The sequence below is a fragment of the Ischnura elegans genome, chromosome 7 (assembly GCF_921293095.1).
Source record: "Ischnura elegans chromosome 7, ioIscEleg1.1, whole genome shotgun sequence".
Taxonomy (NCBI): domain Eukaryota; kingdom Metazoa; phylum Arthropoda; class Insecta; order Odonata; family Coenagrionidae; genus Ischnura; species Ischnura elegans.
The window spans coordinates 74,517,499-74,534,297 of NC_060252.1; the positions used below are offsets into that span (position 1 = coordinate 74,517,499).

At 36.1% G+C, this 16,799-nt stretch overlaps 1 protein-coding gene across 1 annotated transcript; it reads left to right on the top strand.

Moving 5' to 3' along the window:
- Positions 1–79: 79 nt before the first annotated feature.
- Positions 80–16,421, top strand: LOC124162489 (mitochondrial enolase superfamily member 1-like). The gene is made up of 10 exons (XM_046539043.1): positions 80–542; positions 749–851; positions 977–1,092; positions 4,231–4,385; positions 4,844–4,962; positions 6,112–6,269; positions 8,235–8,369; positions 8,816–8,987; positions 13,151–13,332; positions 16,064–16,421. The coding sequence occupies exons 1-10, from the start codon at positions 468–470 to the stop codon at positions 16,190–16,192; spliced, it is 1,344 nt and encodes a 447-aa protein (XP_046394999.1). The 5' UTR covers positions 80–467; the 3' UTR covers positions 16,193–16,421.
- The last annotated feature ends 378 nt before the right edge of the window (positions 16,422–16,799 follow it).

The following is a 16,799-nucleotide window of genomic DNA, read 5'->3' on the forward strand; positions in this document are numbered from 1 at the left end:
AGCAAAACCTACCGTAAAATAGCTGAAGGAAATAATCCGGAGCATCGTAGATGTCGGGCGGGAATATAAAATTCACTGAAACATTTTAATTTTCAACTTAGGTTTTTTATTAACTGGCAGTTTGAGTGGTACATAACTGAAATTTAGTTAAGTTGAAGTTTTATTCACTAATACTATTTGTTTTCATTGAATGAATTAATTATAATTTTTTCCGGGTGGCAACACTGCTGATATCAGTTTTCAAAACAACCGCAAAACATCTTGTCTGATCTTGGCATGTCACACGGTGATGCCTCTTATCTGAGTGGTACTCCTTTTATGTAATCTTTGCTGCTGTTTTTGCTTATTTATCCCGTCTTTTCTTCGCTGTTGAGATCACTTCTCGTTTCTGTCGTAGTTTTTAGTTCCCGTTGCTCGTGAGGGAAGTGTTTTTATATTCGTATCTGTGGAGAAGGGTTGAAGAAATAATGAAGATTTCTAATTTGACCGTGAAGGATATACGCTTCCCAACATCTTTAGAAGCTCATGGATCAGACGCAATGGTGAGCGTTACATATTTGCCCAAAAGCGTTCTCGAGTTCTTGAAGTATGAGGAATCAAGAAAAGAACCCCTCCTGTTCCGTTTTGCTAATTAAATTGGATGAGAGTTTTTATCGATCATCATTAACCGACTGGTCTACAATTGCATTAATGAAAGCCTTCATGGTTACTGTTATGAAGTAATACTAATGGGCACCTTTCATTTCAGCATTCCGATCCCGATTACTCCTGTGCCTACGTGGTGCTTCGTTGCGATGAAGGCACTCAAGGATATGGGCTAACATTCACAATTGGTCGTGGGACTGAAATAGGTCCGGTGATGTATCTTGTACAATATGTTTCAGATCCCATACTATATAGCTAGTAACTCATAGAATTATCATTTCTTTTTGTTTATATTCAGACATTTTATGGTGTAAAATCGTATTATTTTTAGTGGTCCAAGCTGTGAAATCATTGGCGCACTTGGTGATTGGAAAGGATACCACTGAAATTTTTTCTAATTTTGCTGCATTTTGGCGGAGCCTAACAAGTGAATCGCAGCTGAGATGGGTAATCATTCTTATAATATCTATAACTTGGCTACTAAGCTATTAAAATGAATTATATTATGCATATGTTATTTGTAGCTTTCACGCCAGGATATGGGCGAATAGTTATTATTGGTTGTGCATCTGAAATAGTGACTAAAAACAGAGGCTACGAATGAAGGGCTCCACAGGAGACAATCTTGCAGTACTTTTTGAATGTGTCTTTCTTCCAATGACATCGTGACCAGATTATCAGAGCAATGGTACACAAGGAAACTAAAGAACAGTTATATAGACATATGGACATACTATTCAAAAATGCTTGCAGACACTATACTGCTCAACTCCTTCCCTTGTTCACTAATTTTCAGAACAATTGCATAAACAGAGAACAAATGCTCAAAAAAATTATGTTCCAAAACGTCCAAGATTTTTCAGAATCTTTTCAATATACTAATACCAGACAAAGGATTAGTAAACATATCAGCAATATTCAGACACATTGAAAAGCAACATCACCGTCATATACAGACTTGCACAAAAAATGATAATCTTGGTGAAAATGCTTTATGGTGCATTCTGACCCTTAGTGAATACTTGCAGAGGCCATTGCCCCTTGATTATCTGCCCTTGATTATGTTGGGACTAGTTATAAAATGACTCGCACCACTCTCTGGCACAAGATTTCTAAGCTGCATCACTTCCTTTGTACTAATGATATTGTCTCATACTCAGCTTCCACGATGAAGAGTGATACTCTACTGTTTGCTAATCATTCCAACCAATAGCCCCCCTGCAAGTTTAATGACATAACCACTGAAGGATTTTCTGTCACTTGTATTATTAGCTTAATCTCTCACTGCAAAAACCCCCATGTATTACATGTTGCTCCCTCCCTTATTATCATTGGTGTGCAGATTATCCATCAGTTTCAGTCTCCTTTGATGTTGTCTGCAATCTTAATGAAAAATAAAATCTATAGTAAAAACACTCGGATTATTGTACTTAAGTGAAAGGACGCATAAGGCTTATTATTTCTATCAGAATTCCCTTCGTAAAACAAAATCATATTTTTTACTTGATGTGTGATGTGTTAAGTTTACTTGGATTGCTCTGGTATTGTAGAAGACAATGAGTGGCACAAATAACTCTTGATTATTTTTTAAGGTTTCTTCAATGGATAAGCATCATAAATTAATAAAATGTTGTCTTCTATTGTTAATCATATTTTTCGTACAGCAAATGCACAATTATTGTCACAGCCTGGCATATGGTTGAATAGAGCCCAAGAGAACCAGATACTTATGTCACCCTCTGAATATTTTTCATGTAACAACCAGGAAAGCTTAAACAGTAGTGGAATGTAGTTGTGGAAGTGAAGGCAGTAGCGGAACTGGAAGCAGAGACAAAGGGAATTGCGATTCCATTAGTCACAGCCATGTGTTCTCCCAGTTCCTAAAGGAACTGAACTATTTTGGTGTGTGATTTAATAGGTACCTTAAAGCAATTCCTTAGAAATATGTATCAAGTGTAAAAATTGTAAATAATTGAATAATTTTCTGGTGGAAACCATGAAAAACATCATAGACTACGATGGTATTACTAGCTCCTGATTCAAAGAATACTTAATATATTTTAATTTGCCTATCACCGATCAAATGTTGTTACATTGCTTACTTCTTATATTTGGAAATCTCTGACCAAGAATGTATTAAGTTAAATGCCATTGAAAGCATCTGCAGGGTATAACAGTTAGCCCAGCCAGTTTTCCAAGATGTCCTGTGTGGTAGATGAAGGACATCGTAAAAAATAGGAACTCTACTGGAAAGATCCAGCTTAGCTGATGAGGAGGTTGTAGTTGGCACATCTCTGTTAAAATGATAACTATTAGAACACATGGGTGAATGGAGCCTTGTCATTCAAATTAGGATTTGTGGCCATATGAGCTGGGCTATAACCTCTTGGAGTCTTATTAAGGCTGCTATGAACTGTGAATGATCATGCTGAATGATCACGTGATCATTCACAGGATCATGTGAGCAAAATAGAATATGTTCTAATTTTCACTGAATGATCATGGGCATGATATTTCATTCGCATGATCATCCACTCTGTACTAGTGGCCTTTAGAGGTCGGTAGCTGTAGGTATCTTCTTGTGCTGTGTAAAGTGTAGTATTGTGGGTAAGCTAAAGTTATGAAAGCGGGTATTCTAACCTGTTGGCATTGTGATCCTATTCACTGAAATATTAAGTTGGTTGATTTCTGTTACTAGCATCATTCTGTAATCATCGGGATGTATGTAATTTTCACTATTATATTGTCTTACTTCTCTACTAGTTCCTCTTTTAACCAGTATTCCATTGTGGTGATAATTCTTAACTGGACAGACTTGGTTTTTAATCTGACTTTTGCCCTTTCAAAGAGTTTTCCAAATTCTGTTAGGGGTTAATTGGATCTGTAGACTTTTGAGTCATTTGTTACTTTATATTTTGATCTTCTCCTTGGTCCCTTTTCTCACATCTCCCTGCTACTTTGCACATGTTAGTGCCTGGAAATTTTAAAAGTGCTGTACTATTCAGCTTAACCATTGAAGGCGTAGTTTATTTTGAGTATCTCTAGTTAGTTTAGTTTAATATGAATGAAGTTAATTACTTGTAAACATAATGGGGTAATTCATATTAGGGCAACCATTAGTTTTGCTATTTCCTATCCTTATCTCATGTAAAACTTGAAAGTAACCCCTGTTTCATTTTGTCTCATAAGCAGTGGTGGATAAAGAAAAAACTCAAGCGAGTGGTTAGGTGCAAAATAAATGTTGGTCTACCTTTACTTTTATCGTAATAAAAAAAAAAGATCAAGTCACATGCAAAGTTTAAGAAAGTTTTATATAACTGATTATACACATACACTAGACGATGCCATATTATGATATAAAAAAGTTAGGATTGTGGTTCCACAATGTTCAGCAATGCGGGTGGTCCCACAAGGGGGGCATGCAACCCCTGTACCCCACATATCTATTTGCCACCACTCATTAGTTACTCTTGTCGGCCTTCATTTATGATTGTAATCTTGAAGAATGAGGATGTATATGTAAGTTCAGGTAAAAATTGGCTGCTTATTTGCATTGTGTATGAGAAGGAAATTGCATGCTTTCAGGTTGGACCTGAGAAGGGTGTGCTTCACTTGGCCACTGCTGCAATTGTCAATGCCTTGTGGGATATGTGGGCTCGCATGGAAGGCAAACCAGTTTGGAAGCTGTTGGCTGATATGGACCCGGAAACCCTTGTGTCAACAATTGATTTTCGCTACATGTGAGTGCAGCTGCTTGGCTGTTGTCCCATTTTTATTTTCTCTCTTTAAATCATTTAAGGAATATTTCACTCTCCTCAAATTTCAGTTATGTCCTCTTTTTGAATGCATCTTTCTTTTAGCATTTTAAAGCCTTTCTCTGTGAGGATGTGCTGCTCTATTCTCTGTTAGTAGTCGATGTATGTGACAACTTGTTGACAGCTTTCACAATCATAACAGGAATATCCACTGGGTGTCAAGGCGATACCACATTTGGATAAATATCCATTTTCATGTTGGTACTGTTGTTGCAACCTAGCAGGAAGCTTTCTGTAAAATAATCAGATTCACCTCAGTTCCTGATAAATTATTATGGTCCTGTTTCAGATTTTTCCTGACATCTGTACCCTACTAAAGGCAATTCTGGGAAAAAATTGAAATAAATGATTTCCTCATTGTTTGCCTTTGGTTTTTATTGTAGTACTGATGTTGTGACTAAGGAGGAAGCTTTGCAGTTCCTGCGAGAAATGCAAGATGGTAAAGCAGAGAGGGAAGCAAAATTAATCAGTGATGGATATCCTGCATATACTACCCAAGTTGGTGAGTTGTGTTTTGGATAGTTGAATTTCATCATATAGTGTTAAAAATGAACCCATTATTTATTACTCTGGCCTTTTAGCAATCACCTTCGATGCAGTAGCAATTGTCACCTTCAGACTTATAATGTTTTGTCGTGCGAACTTCAGTAAAACTCTGCTCTCAAGTATTGATAGCCAATCGGCAGGTAGCTACCGCCTCTTGCTGTGAAGCAAAAATTTTCAAAGCACATTTTATCTAGTTTATTAATCACTTTAAAGCTCTAAGGCCCTATTCTTGTCTTATTTACGCAAGAACTACATAATGCTTATTACTACATGAAGGCAAATAATGGCAAAATACATTGGGTATTAGAGCTGGATAAATTTCCTTCACCTTGCTGTGATTTGCTTCAGAACCTATCATCATATAATCATAATTTCATTGGTAGGAACGATCATCAGGTCAAAATCAAATGCCGGGCGCAGAGGACCAATGTTAAAAAATTTTCATACCTGAATAAAACAATTGAAGATTGGAACAGATTGCCTGCAGAGTTATTTGAGCCCTTTCCTAATAATGTAAAAATATTTAAGAAAAAGCTGAAAAAGTATTTAATTTTTTAGAAATTTTAATTAAATTTTAAAATTTGTACAACTGTCTAGTTGATGTGTGACTTTGTGGGGATGTTGTGTTTTTCTTTTTTGTATATACATGTTACCACCTGGCCAGTTGCCAAATTGTAACTTATGCAATAATAATAATAATAATCATCAGTCAATAATCCTAAGATTGGTTTGACACAGCTCTCAATTCTTCTCTCCTATCTGCTAGCCTTTTTATAGGGACATTTTTCTTCTCTTTCACATCCTTAATAACCTTTTCCATGTAACTCATTCGGGGCCATCCCTTGCCCTTCTTCCCTTCCACTTGCCCTTTTATAATTATTTTCTTAAGGCCGTTATCCCTCATGAGTCACGATACATCTACTCAAAATACTTGGAACTTAGAAATACATAATTGGAAATTTTTTCTGAATTCTGGGCAAACTAAAATTGTTGCATAAAAAAAAATAGTAGTGTGTTCAATTTTTAAAGCCATATATACCATTTATATGCCTTAAAAACTTCTTTTGTGTGTGCAATTTGAATTTTTTTATTCATTTACCAATAGGTTGGTCAGGATATCCCATGGAGAAGGTGAAGAGCTTATGTGAAAAGTACATAGCTTCTGGATTTGATAGCTTCAAGATTAAAGTTGGCCAAACTTTGGATGAGGATATTAGAAGGTGCAGAATGGTTCGGAATCTCATTGGATGGGACAATAAGCTGGTAGATATATTTTTCTAGTTTCATGCTCGTGCATAGATTGCATTTTGTAGTTGCTTTTTCCCTTGGGTGTCTTCTTCTTGTAACGGTTCGAACAGCGAGAGCCGCCCGCTTGACAACCGTTCGATCTCTCCCCGGACGTGTGATAATAAATTCCCCAATTCCCAAAATATAAAAATGCCCCTACTTAGACTTACCTTTTCAGGGCCCCAAATCAAGTCCCCCAATTGAATGCGCCCACACGCACACTCACTTACCAAAGGATTGAAGGCACTTGTGGCAATGGCAAATAATAGCAAATTCAATAAAATCCTTTTCACCACTGATTTTAATAAATTAAATGACATTGATCCAAAGATTCACACATAAACCAAAATATACCCCAATCACAAATGATAAATCTTCTTCAATAATACAACGGCGTCACCTCCAACATGAAATTTAACCACACGTCTTCTCCTTCAAATACTAATATCACTTCACCAATGATTATTATCCAAAGACTCTTGATGACAATGATCTCTTCCAATAGCAAATACATTAATGCACCTTGGTCCATGAACAATGTGAATGGTGTGAAATAAGACTCACAAAAGTTACATTCAAGGCAATTATGAAATCATAAATAAGTCAGTTCAAATGGCCACCCGTCTTAAATCAGGGCTCAATGATACGCCAAGTAACTACTAAGATTCATAATTATTGCTCAATCTTCTCAACGTGAGCACTCAAGTCTTGCAGGGCCGTGACGAAAGACCAGTCAACTGCGAATTCACTAAGGCCTTTAATGGAGAGTTCACTAGGGACTTTCGGAGGGGGGGACAATCTGGATTGCAAAGGACTTTTAGGGCGTTGGGAAATTCCAAGCTTACGTCCTTCTTTGATGTCCACGCCACCCTTTGCCAGCTGTCCACGTGCGTGCAACTTCATCCAACTGCCCAAGTCGTGCTACCACTGCTAGTCACTGCACTCACAATTCAACTTGCTTCGTGCCAGAGCGTAGGAGAGAGAGAGAGAGAGAGAGAGAGAGAGAGAGAGAGCGAGAGGCCTCGCGTCTCTGCCTTTTATCACCTCTCCTTTTACCCATAAACACCTCCGATTCACACTAACGCCCTCTTTTACTCAATTTAGAGGCGGGTTTTCAAATACCTTCCGGGAGAGAACCACAACGTCGCCTCTCCCGGAAATCCAATTCCACACTATTTCACTGCATTTCACTTACACATAAACAAATATTATACATTTGAAACATAAAATTAACCCTTCACACAGATATTTAGTGCCGCCCTTTGTTCCCCACTGCCAAAAATGTGAGCGTGCGTGCAGACGTAACCCCAGCCGCGATATATTTTACTTTACGCATCGGGCCGACTCCGGTCCGCACCGTTACATTCTGTAATCCTTGAATATCCAAAGTTCATTAGGTAAACCTGAGCTTTGTCCCATGATGCGTAGTTTTAGTGGGTTATTTGGATCTCCTTAGAAGCTTTCATGGGCCTCTGAGCCTGTTTGAAGAGATAGAACTAGGAATCAGTTGAAATCTGTCAAAAATACTGGCTCTTGAAGTTTCCATGTTCCATAAATATCATTTCAAATATTATGGAACATGGTTACTATATCTTATTTGATGTACCTATCTAGTTGTATTAAATATTTTGCTTTGAGTACAAGTTTTTAGCTCCAAGACCAGTGGTGTAGGGAGGGTGGGACTACATTTTGTGGGGGGAGGGGACCCCCTCTCCACAAAATGTAAAAACACTATTAATTTGCTTCAATACAGAAAACAAAATATGTATTGAAAAATCATAGATTTACAAAAGATTTCTCTGAAAAATGAAGTTTTTTTGATTATGAAAAGTTTTAAAATTAGTTTAAAACCGTCTGCATAGTACCCTGTTTTCTATGATTTTCCGTTGTGTGTTATGGTTTTTGCTTTGTGGTAAAACTTCCTTTTTTTCCTCTATGCAGATGGTTGATGCAAACCAGGTTTGGGATGTAGAAGAGGCAATTGAGCGTATGAAAGCTCTTGCAGAGTTCAAGCCCTTATGGATAGAGGAACCAACTTCTCCTGATGACGTTCTTGGACATCTTGCCATATCCAAGGTATGATTTATTTTTCCGAGTATGCTGAGTAGGATCGTAAGCCATCTTATGAAATAAGCATTTCTAGCTTCAGGCTGCATAAACCACTGTAATGCATCAGGATGGATATTTTAGACCCGTGTTTAAAATGGAATTAAGTCAAAAGAAATATGTATGGCAGGGTGAATTTCTCTGGTCGTCAATTTAATTTTTTTATATAAATTCTGAAATATGAAGTGCAAAATTTTTCTCTGTGAAGCCCAAAAATATTTTTCACTCTGATATTTAGCTTTATTTACTTATGTTTTATTTCTTGAGCTAATTGTCCAACATTGGATTGGATTCAGGTTGTATTTTGGTTTTAAGCTCAAGTACCCATAGAACTGAGACCCAAAGATCCATGCCAACCAATCCCTAGTATTCATCAATGGCTGTATAATAGTCAGAAATTTTTTTTCATGAATCAGGCCTTGAAACCATTAGGCATTGGAGTGGCAACAGGAGAAATGTGCTGCAATCGTGTGCTGTTTAAGCAGTTTCTGCAAGCAGGAGCTATGCAGTATTGCCAGATTGACTCCTGTCGGATTGGTGGGGTGAATGAGGTGCTGGCTGTTTATTTCATGGCTAAGAAGTTTAGAGGTTAGCTTTTGGTTTACATACATTTAAAAGGAAACAGAATTGAAGCCACTAATTCCAAAACAGCAGAAATCGATTCGGCAGGGACTCAGAACGAGGTTGTCCCCCAGAGAGTGGGGAATAAGGAAAATCTATTATTATTTTATTTGCCCAGTGATCTAGTACATTAAATAATCGCCCAGATATAAGGCACGTCATATCATACAATATATACATATACATAAATACCAACATAATAAACAGTATATTTCCCTGTATACATAGTTACATTTAAGTGTTAAAGAGATCAAAGATCTCTTAATATATATATATATATAAAGATATAAAGAGATCTGGATATTTATCAACTAAATAATACATTTTTCTCAGTAAAAGTTTTTCTACTTATTTTTGAACAAAATATCATCATTCACAATTTTAAGATCAGCAGGCAAATTATTAAAAAGTTTTATGCCCATTTCTCTGGGCCCCCTTTTAGCAACATTTGTTCGTACAACATTATGATGTATATCACTATGAGATTTTGTATAATGACTATGTGCATAATTATGCAAAGTATAATTTTTTAGGTTGTTCTTAACATATATAATAGTTAACAATATACATGTAAAGAAAGTGGTAAAAAAAACAAGGAGGAAAAATGATATAGATGTATGTACATTTAATAGAAATTTTCATCCATTGACATATACTTTTCAAAAATGATTGCAACAATCAGAAGGAGAGAGTTAAAAAGTCAGGGGAAATGAAGTTGTTTGGCCAGGGAAAAGTCAGGAATTTTCAACTGTGGAATCTTGTAACAACCCTAAGAAATGCTTATTTAAGGTACATACACATTTGGGAAAACTGGAACTTTAGTTTATGTTTTTTGTATGGGTGGCTGCTGTTTATTCATGTTGAAAAGTTAAAGTGGTGGCCTTGGCTCTGACTGCTTTGAAGGTCAATAGAAAAAGTGGATTGTATTTACAATTTTCTGAATGGTCAAGTGCCATTCTGAAATTCATGGATATGTTTAAAATTAATAATTGCACTTGTAATTGAGTGGTCTTAACCCTTTGTCAAGCATCTTCCATTTTCGGATGCCATTAGTTGCGTGGCATCTTACAGGAGCCATTCAAGTATGGCTAAATGAAGTATTTAAATGGTATTAACTTTTTAACTCTCTCCTTCTGATCATTGCAATCATTTTTGAAAAGTATGTGTCAATGGATGAAAATTTCTATTAAATATACATCTATATCATTTTTACTCCTTGTTTTTTACCACTTTCTTTACATGTATATTGTTAACTATTATATATGTTAAGAACAACCTAAAAAATTAGGTTTGTCTAAATGAAGTATTTAAATGTGGAAATAATTATTTTAAATGCAAAAAACGAATTCATGAGAGAGTCAAATTGTGTAAATGTATGAAGTGTCAGTTTGTGAATGATATCTATCGGGAGGTTCATATCAATGAAAAACTCAATGCACCTTTTTTCAACATTTTGTTGGTTTTCGTTGCATGTACGTCTTCACAGCATGGTTTATGTGTACAGTAGATACAAATATTTTTTGACTTCTTCATGACAATATAACTTTCACATTTGCCATATTTTAATTTCATTGTTAGATTGTTTTTTATCCGACAAATGTGTCACTTCTTCCGAGCTGCTGAATGATCTTGCATTTTCCTCCTTCTCACCTCCTTGAGGAAAAATGTTGTTGTATCGTTACAAAAATAATAGCCATCTTATTTATTATTCTCGTCTTAATTTAATCATGTCGTCCTTTTCCTCAACTTTGATGGTACGACAGTAATTTGAGATGTCCTCATCTGGCATGGTGAGTGTAGTTCTCACCCAGAACTAAGGGACAGGTGTGTGATTTGCACGCAGTCAGGGTAGGGGTGCCAGTTTCTTTCCCTTGTCACCTCGAGGATTTATATTTAGGGATGTCGGAGGGCTTGACCTAAGATTTGAACCAGGGATCCCTTGCACAGCAGAAAAATGCTCTACCCGTTAGGCTAACGCGCTCCCCTAGTCACATTTATGTGAAAATAAATAATTAGAGGACGAAATAGGGCTATGTACTTAACCAGGGTTCCCACTCGACCATGAAAACCTTAAAACCGTGAAAAAGCCGTGAATTTCGTCTACGGTGAAAAAACCTGGAAATAGCCGTGAATTTCGTCATAAAACCTTAGAAATCTCTCAAACTTGATTGTAGAACTACGATAGACAGATTAAAAGAAAAATCGATGCTTCGATCATGTTTCAAAGCCGAGTCACGTGATGTCCACGCATTATTCTGCACACGTGTATTCGAAGCACAGTTGTTAATTGATCCGTGTGCCATGACAGCACATTGACCTTAAGCCTGCGATTGGAAGACATTAACCCTGGAAAAAAATCATGCACTTCTTCAATTCCCTGCCACCCTGCTCTCTCAATTTTCCCACTCACGCCCTTTTAGCCGGACCTGAATTTTGCTAACTATAGGTGATGTCATAAGAGATACTTTCATTGCTGCATTTGCATTCAAGGCATCTGTTGCGTTTGTTACATTTTTAGTTAACGTGCAGCCGATGATTGTTACGTGATCAATATTTCTGCCTAAAATGCCTTATCTACAAACCGTGAATTTGATGACATTTAGACCATGAAAACCTGGAAAAAACCGTGAATTTTATAATGTAGTTAGAGTGGGAACCCTGTTAACAGTCATTAAAATATTGTTTTCTTTTTCTTTTACATCACGTGAAAAAAAATATTATTCTTGCGGTGTCATTAAGGTTAACAATTTATTTATTTAACTCCAAAAACAGCAATAAGGCCTTTACATTGGATTATATAAGCAGCAATAAATTATGTAAAAGTGATAAATTATGATAAAAACAAGTAATAAAAAATTTTAAATTACAATAATGTTTAACTCATACAATACAAGCCAAAAGGTGGGTATCAGAATGAAAACCTTTGCATTAGACTTTAGAAATTGGTCTAGGAGACAAAGAGGTCAAGGGAAGAAGAAGTGTTTGTGAGGGCTTTGTAAAGAGAGGGTAAAAAAATAATGTAGTTAGTATTTTAGTCATCAAATGAGAAAATTTGAGGGAAAGATTATCTAGCAGCCAAGTTAGCTCTCGAGTGATGATTTCCATGGGGTCATTCTCAACTGCTGTGGAAGGCTGTACAAGTTTTGATTTTAAAGTGATTGCAGCTCAACAGCCCATGCAGACCCTGATTCAAGAAGTTTAAAACTTTACCCTTACCCTGTGTGTACATAATGCTAACCATTCTTCACACCAAAAAAATATAAATACATAATTATTACCTCAACACAGATGTTCACCCATACTCCACCAGAAAGCAAAAACTGCACCAACCATTTGTGTGAGCTAGGAAATCAGCTAAAGGGCCTAAGCATATTGTTCTGCAACTTTATCTTAAACTTCCCTTACAATTAGAAACTTTCACTACTGACAAGGTTTTAATAGACAAAGAGGAGGTATTTCTTCTCTCGAAATTGTAATATGCACTCAATTAATAAAATTCTATGTGAGGAGAACTTGTAAAGGGTCTAGCAGGTTAAGATGGTGAAAAGTGCTCCCTGATATTTTGAGAAATAAAAAAAATATAAACTTAAAGTGCATCAAAAATTATGTGTTTACCCAAACTTTCAGGCCTCAACAATGGAAAATAACCCCAGAAATTATTGAAACACGATTTTCAGTTTTTTAACCATATCTCCAGTTTTTATTTTTGTAAAATCGTTTTCTTGATTTTAAATTGTGCATACAATTATGGTCTACCATTCTGATTTTTTTTCAAAATTTTGAACTGAAAACTAAACTTTTACATAAGTTTGGAATTTTCAAAATTAAATTAAAAATTTTAGGAAACAATAGACACACCGAAAAAAATATATGTTGTTACCCCTATCTTGAATTATAATCCTAATTTTTTTCAGATTTTTAAAATTGGTGGAACAGGGTCAAAAACACGAATAATTCCTAGACCCTTTATGACAGTCTTTCTGTATTTATTTTGAATTCTTTTGTCCATTTCCATTTGTGATGTTCTACTATTTTCTATTGACGTGCCATGTATCTTAATCAATGTACGCATTGCTTTTTGATCCATTGACAAATTAAGTATTATTATTATTGCTTTGATTGTATTTTAGTTCCTGTTTGCCCGCATGCTGGTGGGGTTGGCTTGAGTGAAATGGTGCAGCACCTTCAGATGTTTGACTACGTTTGCCTCTCTGGCACAATGGAGGGCAGGGTGATTGAGAGTGTGGACCAACAACAGGAGCACTTTGAGCACCCAGCCATTGTGAAGAAATCGCGGTACATGGCGCCAATAGTGAGATGCCTTTTCTATACTATTTTCTTACCAGTTTCAAAATATTTTGAAGCATTCAGTCATATGTTAGGGTCTTGAAATTTTCAACTGACATTCTTTTAGGAAAGGAAAATTCATGTATGATTAGGCACGATGTGGTGGAAGTTCTTATAATTAGTAAAATTGGAAATTGCAATATTTCCACTGTTTTATTTTGACACTACGAACTTTGTGACAACTAACAACAAAACACGTAATGTCAAAATAAAACCCAGTGGAAATATTGCAATGTCCAATTTTACTAAAAGAAAATTCACTTTGTACTTCCCATACTGCTTCTTTATTCTGGGTGTCTGGTGAGAGGGAGAATCAGGAATTATGCATGAATTTTTAGTTCCTGTGGTTATGCATGAATTTTTGCTCCGACCTGGAATTTCAAAATTTTTTATTTCAAATTCATTTCACGTAACATTTTCCAGTTCAACACCCATTTTCTTCAAATTATGATGAATGGTGCCAAGTAAGGCATTCATAAATTAAGTGTAAAATTTCTATTCTTAATTGTAAATCTTTATATCAGTTATCAGTGGAGTAGCCAAGAGGGGGGGGGGGGGTCGGTTCAGGGGTTCTGGACCCCCAAAATATAAAAACACAATTATTTTCCTTTATATATGAAAACAAAATATTGAAAAAATCATGAATTTACAAAATATTTCTTCAGCAAATGAAGATTTTTTGACTAGGAAAAGTGTTAAAATTACTTTAAAACCCATTAGTTAAAAAAATCTTTACTAAAAAAAACGTTACTTCAAATGATTACTTACTTAAAAACAATACTTCAAAAATTTCCCCCCACCCCCTGGTTTTGGACCCCCCCGAATGAAATTCCTGGCTACGCCACTGGCAGTAATCACATAAGATTAACCTGGAATTTTGTTAAATTTCCTGAAAAACTTGGTATCATGCATGAATTTTTCTGCTTTGATTGGCTGAATACCCTGTTATTATTAATGATGGAAAAATTAATTTCAATTAAAATTGAATGCCAAAGATTAAGGAAATCAAGATGGAGCCTTGATCTTCGAGTTTCTATCCAAACTTGAATTTTTCAACGATGCATTTGTGCGGTCTCATCCATTTTGAGATCACTTGTTTCAGATAATTATGATCGCACATTTTCGTCCAATATTAATAATTGAATGTCGTTAAAACTCCAGAGCATTAAATAAAATGTCAAGAAGGCTGGATACCTATGAAAAATCATTTTCATAGTAACTGCCAAGTGCGTAAAAAATGTTTGCATGGCAATAGCTCAGTAACTAAGGAGTTTTGACCCAATGTTTAAGGACAAAAAGTGCTTAAAATTGTCTCCATTACCACCTCCTTGAGTATTGCAGGTTCCTCCTGAAACACCCTGTATAAAATGTCTACTGGTCTGTCTAAACTTAGTGTATTCAGCTACCTTTGGAGCCCAAAGTGGCATCTCTTTTTTTTTTAATGTGAAAATTTTAAAAAGGTAAAAATGTGCAAAAAGGGTCAATGATGAACTTAAAAAGTATGTGACACTGCTTGACAATATTAAGTGACAACCAATTCATACCCAACAGTTTTCCTACTGGTGTGAATTCTTTGTACGGCATTTGAATAATATTCTCATGAATTTATTTTAAGATCTGAAACTGTGGACGATTACTTCCTAAGAAGTTTACCAGTTACGTTATTCTTGTTGAATGATTGGCTATCACATTCATGAGAAACTGCTGTGGTGGTATGGAGTAACTTGAATTGTGTTCTAAATTGTAAAGTTCATTGGAAAGCTATTTGCCATGCAAAGCAAGATTGTACGAGGGCGGTTTTTTTTCATCCTCCAATCGCTCGGCAAAAACACCATTCAAGCGACAGGCGGGATCTATGCCGATGCGCATCCTTAGCACCACACGTTCAATTAATTTCTGAGCGTGTTAGTTTGACAATGGTGGTAATCTCATTAACTACACTGCCTCAATTGACTCTCCTGCCAAGTGAGCACCGCAGAGCGACAGGGCTTCTGGCTCCAGAAAACTCACGGAATGGCTTCAGCATTGACATGTCTTCACTTTTATGCTGATAAAAGAGAATTTTTGCTTAGATGCAGCTGTTCAGTGTGAAACATTACTCCCATTCAAAACAAAAGAAGATATATGTTTGCTTCAGGAAGTGTTCTGATCCATGACAACGCCCATCATCTCAGCTCTGATGCAGCCCAACTGCTCCTTGAGCAATTTCAATGGACATTTTCGATCATCCGCCGAGCAATGTTGACCTAGAGCCGAGTGAATTCCATCTTTACGCTGAAATGAAGATTTGGCAGGAAGGGAAGCATTTTGAAATGGGCAATGAGCTTCAGGACAAAGGCAAAATTCATTGGTAGTCATGGGCAGCAACGTTCAATGAAGACGGTATAGTAAAGCTTGTCCACTGGCACGACAATTCCTCAATCGCTGAGGCAATTGTGTCAAAATTATACCATAAGTGTGCTCAATATTTAGCAGTGAAATAATTTTTAATCAATCACTTCGTATTCTGTTCATGAGCCATTGGAGCTTGAAAACAAACGGCCCTTGTTAACATGGAAACTTTCTAAATTTTTATGCATGCATTTATTTCCATTTACTTACTTCATTGCTTCATGATGTCTTCAATGGTTAAACCTGTTAATGTATCCTTTATCTGGATTGTGTGGTGAAAGTTTAAATTTTGTTTTGATTGACAGAATCCTGGATACAGTACATACCTCAAACAGAAGACTGTGGAGGAGCATGAATATCCATGTGGAAGAGTATGGAAGGAGTTAATTCAGTCAGGAAGATGGAAGAGCCCTGCTGATAATGTTAGAGTGTGACCCATTATGCTTTTATTTTTATTAATCTTTATATAATTGAATATGTATTTGCCTTTTGAAAGAATAATTTTATCCTCCTAGCTAGTCTAATTGTGGAGATGAAGTTAATTATGGGAGCTGCTTGGGTGTGTGATTGCTTGTTTAATATTAGTGGCTGGGAAGTATATCCACGATTGCAGATTTTTCAATTATTCTGTGTCATTCAAGTAAAATGTGGTAATATATTTTTTTTAACTAAGGGGTATGTATTAAATTTTTGCATCAACATGTGATGGCGATGGCATTCAGACATACATAGTTATGTCGCATGTGGCACATTCCAGTGTCCATGGCTATGGTCTCTTTAGTGCAAATCTGGCACTAATTGATAAAAACTGCATCTAAGTTGTAAGAAGTGCAAAAATTAAGGTTTGATATCCAGTGTGCATTCTAATGTTGGATATTTTGTGGAAGATTCACTGTCGTACGTTCAGCAGATCATAGAGTGTATGTATTACTTTTTGATGTTGGCAGTATGGCAGCTCCCACCTTCCACTTACTGCCATAGAATTTTTGAATGCAGTTAAATGATAATTATGAGTTAGGTCACTATGGTGATATTTCAAGG

What these genes read in the sequence shown, in the direction of transcription:
- LOC124162489 (XM_046539043.1), top strand. Translation starts at nt 468, where the DNA reads ATGAAGATTTCTAATTTGACCGTGAAGGATATACGCTTCCCAACATCT. An exon ending in CTCATGGATCAGACGCAATG is followed by an intron (nt 543 to 748) that starts GTGAGCGTTACA and finishes CTTTCATTTCAG; the next exon opens with CATTCCGATCCCGATTACTC. An exon ending in TGGTCGTGGGACTGAAATAG is followed by an intron (nt 852 to 976) that starts GTCCGGTGATGT and finishes TATTATTTTTAG; the next exon opens with TGGTCCAAGCTGTGAAATCA.